The 5,487-nt window shown below is 34.3% G+C and overlaps 1 protein-coding gene across 1 annotated transcript in view; it reads right to left on the bottom strand.

Moving 5' to 3' along the window:
* The window catches only part of LOC107725140 (rapamycin-insensitive companion of mTOR-like), a 20,192-nt gene that overhangs the window by 14,458 nt on the left and 247 nt on the right, over positions 1 to 5,487 (bottom strand). Inside the window, exons 2-13 of the mRNA XM_016534298.1 lie at positions 5,094 to 5,161; positions 4,917 to 4,999; positions 4,285 to 4,372; positions 4,048 to 4,138; positions 3,900 to 3,966; positions 3,721 to 3,801; positions 2,719 to 2,819; positions 2,440 to 2,605; positions 1,956 to 2,057; positions 934 to 980; positions 696 to 831; positions 405 to 604 (exon numbers count right to left, since the gene is read on the bottom strand). Coding sequence (XP_016389784.1) covers positions 405 to 604; positions 696 to 831; positions 934 to 980; positions 1,956 to 2,057; positions 2,440 to 2,605; positions 2,719 to 2,819; positions 3,721 to 3,801; positions 3,900 to 3,966; positions 4,048 to 4,138; positions 4,285 to 4,372; positions 4,917 to 4,999; positions 5,094 to 5,127 — 1,196 coding nt within the window. The 5' untranslated portion in view covers positions 5,128 to 5,161. The remainder of the gene's footprint in view (positions 1 to 404; positions 605 to 695; positions 832 to 933; positions 981 to 1,955; positions 2,058 to 2,439; positions 2,606 to 2,718; positions 2,820 to 3,720; positions 3,802 to 3,899; positions 3,967 to 4,047; positions 4,139 to 4,284; positions 4,373 to 4,916; positions 5,000 to 5,093; positions 5,162 to 5,487) is intronic.

Raw genomic sequence — 5,487 nt, 5'->3', positions numbered from 1 at the left:
ATCTGATTTATCTTCACAAAGACATGATATTGATTATTAAAATTTAATGAAATCAAAAAATGTATTTGAAAAAAGTAATAAAATGTATTTCGTAAGGCCTTAAAAATTTAATTTACTTTTAATAAATTGCTGTTAAATTGTGTACGTTTCATGATTTCAATTAATTAGACATGCTTTTTGATTCACATTTTTAATTTAACCATTAATACAGTCTAGAAACAATTTAAATGGAAAAAAACAGAATCCAGAAAAATTAAAAAAGAAAAAAACGGAATTTGGAAAAAAATCAAACTGATTTCATAGGGCCCTAAACATGGTATTGTGGTAGATTTATTACGAATGTGTTATCAGTACTTTCTCATATAGCCAAAATAATAAAGTTTATATAAATAGTGTGCTCTCACCACTGGAAAACGCCACATTTCTCCAGCATTTTGACTCCAGCTGGCTTTGCAGACAGAGTACCCAGAAACAGGAAGTAGTGCTGACTGAGGGTGCTGAGGAGGCCGTTGCTATGGAGACTGCGTTCAGATTTAAGCCCAGAAGAGGATGTGAGCCACTGGACGGTATCCTTCACAAGCTCCTCTAAATACGCCTGACCGTCCTACAAAAATGGAAGAACATAAACCAAGTTAACTGCTGCTGTGTCTCTTATGGAGTAATTTAACAAAGGCTCAAAGGTCTTCATTTCTCACGTCCTCCGAATCCAAGAGGAACTGGATAAACTGGCAGCCCGCTACAGTCAGCTGTCTGGCTTTGGCGTGATCCAGCTCCAGAGCAGAGTACAGCTTACTGCTGGGCTTATAGAAATACAGCAACCTCCTTACAAACCTACATACAAACAAACATACAGTAGAGATGTAGTTTGTGGTTAGTGCTTCAAGAAAATGTAGCACATGATGTTCATGATAGGTCACCACACGCTGGTCTTACTTGTGCATCTGCTCGTCCTTGTTGTTTCTGAGGTTCACATTTGGCCACTAGAAAGGAAAAACAACACAGTAAGATTTTTTTTAAAGCTCCTTTAAGAAGTCTCTTATGCTCACCAAGGCTGCATTTATTTTTCAGCTGTCTTCAGTGTCACATGATCCTTCAGAAATCATTCTAAAATGCTGATTTGCTGCTCAAGAAACATTTCTTATTTTCAATGTTGAGAACAGTTGGGCTGCTTAATATTTTTGTGGAAATCCTGATACATTTTCTTTCAGGATACTTTGATAAACAGCAAGTTCAAACAAACAGCATTTATTTGAAACAGTAACCTTATAAATTACTATCACTTTTAATCAGTTAAATGTGTCTTTGCTGAATAAAAGTATGAATTACTTTATAAAACGAAAAAAAAATCTTACCGACTTAACTATTTTGTTAAAATGTTTTTGCTTAAAATTGTGCTCATGTTACCTTTCTTTCTTTAAATAAATGCCACTTGGTTTGATATTTTATTTAATGCACTGACATTCAGACTTTTAAAAGTGTCAGGGGTCACTCTATTGCTCCGTTTGTAACGGCACTATACCATACTACGTGCAATTATGAAATACTGTATGCGTTATGTCTCTTTGCACATTATGTGAATTTTCTGTATGCATGGAATACACAGATCACATTCTTGACTCACTATTTGATTTGATTGCTAAAAAGAAGAGTTAAAATTGCAAAATGTGTTTTATTTCAGGAATAATAATAATAATAATGCATTTTATTATACTGTGCTTTTCTCAAACCCAAAGTGCTAATTGAATGCAACTTCCTGAATTAAACATGCAATACAGTAACTTCAAGTCACGACAATTTAGCAGTCTTCTCTAAGAAATTATGATTTATTTATTATTGCTGTTTCACATACTATTTTTCAAAAGTAGACAGAATATTGTACAGTATGTAGTAAGCATTATGCTAGTATTCTATCCAAACATGGCAGGAAGAGTGAGTTGGGCCTGCTCCTCGTTTACCTTCAGTATAGTGATGATCAGAATCCAGTTCCAGTTCAGGTTCTGTTTGTGATTGAGGATCTGACTGTCCCTTAAGTTCATCATCAGCGCCTCTTCAGTGTCCTACACCACACAAACAACTCAGAAACTTCTGCCGCGTCACATATTATTAAATTAATCTATATAAACAACGGGTGAATTTGACAGAAACATATCACATCCCAAAATCAGTACAAATCCAATGTAGTACAACAAATGCAACAACGATGTGTAAGTACTTTACAATTTAAATATCTTATTTTCTTACATTACAGTAATCAGAGTTGAGTGGAGGAAATGTGACAACTGAAAAACTATTTTATTAGCCTAAATTAGGCTACATTTTCTTAAAGCAAAATCTAATTTCTTATTTCTTTTCTCTGATTTTGGGGTGAAATGTTCTGGAGATGTACTTGACAGGTGTTTTGAGATTCACCTCAGGCAAACTATGATATAGTGCGTGTACCTTCATAATATAGATGTCCTTCTGTAGACGCTGGTGCTGCTCTCTCTTGTGAGTGGAGTTGGACGTCCTGCGCAGGATGTGATCCAGGTAAAGACTGTAAGGTTTGGGGCCACAACGTTTCTTTTCGTGGAAACGCTTGAGGTGGTTCACGGCTGCACTGGCACGCCTGGAAAACACAAGATTTAAAAGCAAAAATGAATTGCCTGATAGTGGAAAACATTGTTTTGACACATGCTTTCGGACTATTGTCTGTGTGTGTGTTCACATTGTTGCACTCACAGCCGTTTCTCCTGAGAGATGTCAAAGGAAGCAGCCATGTTGATTAGCGTGGGCAGACAGTGCAGATGATGACTGTGAGAGTGAGGAAGAATCGTATTGGCCTGGAAGAGAGAAGAATCATTATGTGAACAAAAGTGACATTTTAGGTCCAAAAACAAAGGTTAAAGGGAAAATTAAACAGCAGTCCAAATGCATGTATAGAATTTGGTTTACTAAATAACAGATCAGTGACTATGGTGCATCACCTGACAACTTTTGTTTTACATTTTAATTTTGATTAAATGTTTATCTAAAAAAGTTTTTAGGATCATTAAAGATTTTTGCATTGTTGCAATAAGCACAAATCATAACAAATAAGCACATTCTGACCCCCAAATTCTCAATATCTCAATGTGTCTAGATTTATTTACAATTTATATTTATCTTCTTATTTATGATGTAGTTTTTTCTAAGAAAGTTTTTTTTTCCCCATAAACAGTTATTTTATTAAAAACATTTTTAGGATAGCATTCTTTACAAATTTTTAATTAGCTTTTCTATTTTTTTAGTTTGAGTAAATCTGTTATGTGCTTTTGTAAACTGTATTAACATTGATTAGATTTGTTTTTTTATTTCAATTTAGCTTTCTTTTATTTCAGTTTTAGCCAATTTAGTTCTTTAGCTTTTGTAACTTCTGTAAATTTTTTATTTAAAATATAACTTCGTCAAGTACTAAAAGCTATTTTTAATATTTTTTCAGTTTAGTTTTAGTTAACGACACTGCAGGCATAAGGAAAATAAATTACATAAATTACAGTAAAAAAAAATGTAAATCTGATCATTGTAGAGTTTTCTAAAAAGCTTTAATGAAAGTAAAGCTACATTTGTGCACGGTTTTATAAAAACACACTAAGCTGTCAAATAAGAAATATTACATAATTCAAGTTCATGGCCCCATAATAAATATTTATGAAGTGTAAAAAGGTAATGAGCCCTGTTTACAGATCTGAAGTAATGTAATACCATGTGCAGAAGTTCTCCGAGCAGTATGGTGGCTCTCACTGATATCTGTCCATCACTGCTGGTCACCACCTCCACCAGACCCTGAGCAACCAAAAACATTAGCAATAAAAACATCATAGACCCCTTCCACTAAAGGTAAAGAAAACAAGCATGCATCAAGTGATCATGTGATTATATACCTCCAGTAGTCCACTGTTGATAAAGGCAGACAGCAGTAGTGCCAGGTAGTTGTCCATGAGGTCTGGTCTGGTAATGGACAACACAAGAACATGAATGCAACGTTTAACCCAGAATATTCCAGTACTGCAGTCAGGCACCGTGTGTCACCTGGATCGTGCTCTGTGAGGCAATATGACTTTGGCTTCTGCAGCTACAAACCCATCAGATAGTCTCCAGCCGTCCTGAAACTTGCTGGGGTCTGAACGGCACAAACATCAGCATGAAACGCACGTCCCAGACAGAAAGAGCAACATGCAAATCAGAGTTTACAGAAACTCCTCTACAGCAGTCAGTGAGGTGTTTCTGATCAGATGAAATGTGTTTAGGAATCGAGATGCTTCTTACCCACGCTGTGCAGGGCTTCCTCAAAATCTCCTGTCACTATAGGAACAGGCAACCTGAAGATCTCGTACATGACTTCTAATAAGGCTTTCTGCAGATGCAAAAATAAATGGACAGATCCAGCTTTGAAACAGATTTATTTCAGTGAATCAGTGGCAAGCAATGCTTCAACACTTTTTCAATTCATGGCTCAAATAACTTAATAATGTTTTAGTTCAAATATATGTAGTTAAATACTGTGGTTTATGCCCACATATGATTAAAAATTATTTTTTGTTCATTTAGTTGTATAACAAGTCTCTTATGCTCACCAAGGCTGCATTTATTTGAGCAAAAATACAGTAAAAACAGTAATATTGTGAAATATTATTACCATTTAAAATAACATTTTTTTATTCGAATATTTTTTTAAATGTAATTTATTTCTGTAAAGCAAAGCTGAGTTTTCAGCATTATTACTCCAGTCTTCAGTGTCACATAATCATTCTAATATGTTGATTTGATGCTCAATAAACATTTCTTATTATTATCAATGTTGAAAACTGCTTAATATTCAAATATATAATGTTTTAGCGACAAACATGTCACATGTTAGTCTCAAAAAAATAAAAAAAATAAAAGTATTTAAAACTCACCCTGACTTCCATGTTTGGTATACAGAGCAGGCCTATCAAAGACTGGACCCCTGAGTTCCCTGATTTACACAGGTTGATAATACCTATAGGAGAACAGCAGAATAGAGGGATGAAGAGCAGAAGTGGAGAGCGTTTCCCTTTTCTACTCTTTAGATGAAGATGCAGTAGATTTTATACCTGACCACGAGCGGAAGGCTGCAATGATGGCCATTTTACTGGCTAAAAAACGAGCTTCTCTGTCCTCCCTATGGAGCACAACGATTCATAAAAAAAAGTTACTGTCCGAAATGCACATGATTACAATGCATTACAGGTAAATGAGGTAATGGCACAGAAAAATATGTATGTGTGTGTGTCTCTGTGTGTGTATATATTAGTGCTGTCAAATGTCTAATCGCGATTAATCGCATCCAAAATAAAGGTTTTTGTTTACATAATATATTTATGTGTACTGTGTTTATTTATTATGTATATATAAATACACACACATTCAGTATATATTTTGAAAATATTTACATGTATATACATTTATATATTTATATTATATATAAATATTTAATATATAAACATA

The sequence above is a fragment of the Sinocyclocheilus rhinocerous genome, unplaced genomic scaffold (genome assembly GCF_001515625.1).
Source record: "Sinocyclocheilus rhinocerous isolate Xijiao unplaced genomic scaffold, SAMN03320098_v1.1 scaffold1295, whole genome shotgun sequence".
Classification (NCBI taxonomy): domain Eukaryota; kingdom Metazoa; phylum Chordata; class Actinopteri; order Cypriniformes; family Cyprinidae; genus Sinocyclocheilus; species Sinocyclocheilus rhinocerous.
Note: the sequence above shows the minus strand (reverse complement) of the source record. Positions and strands in the feature narration are given on the sequence as shown.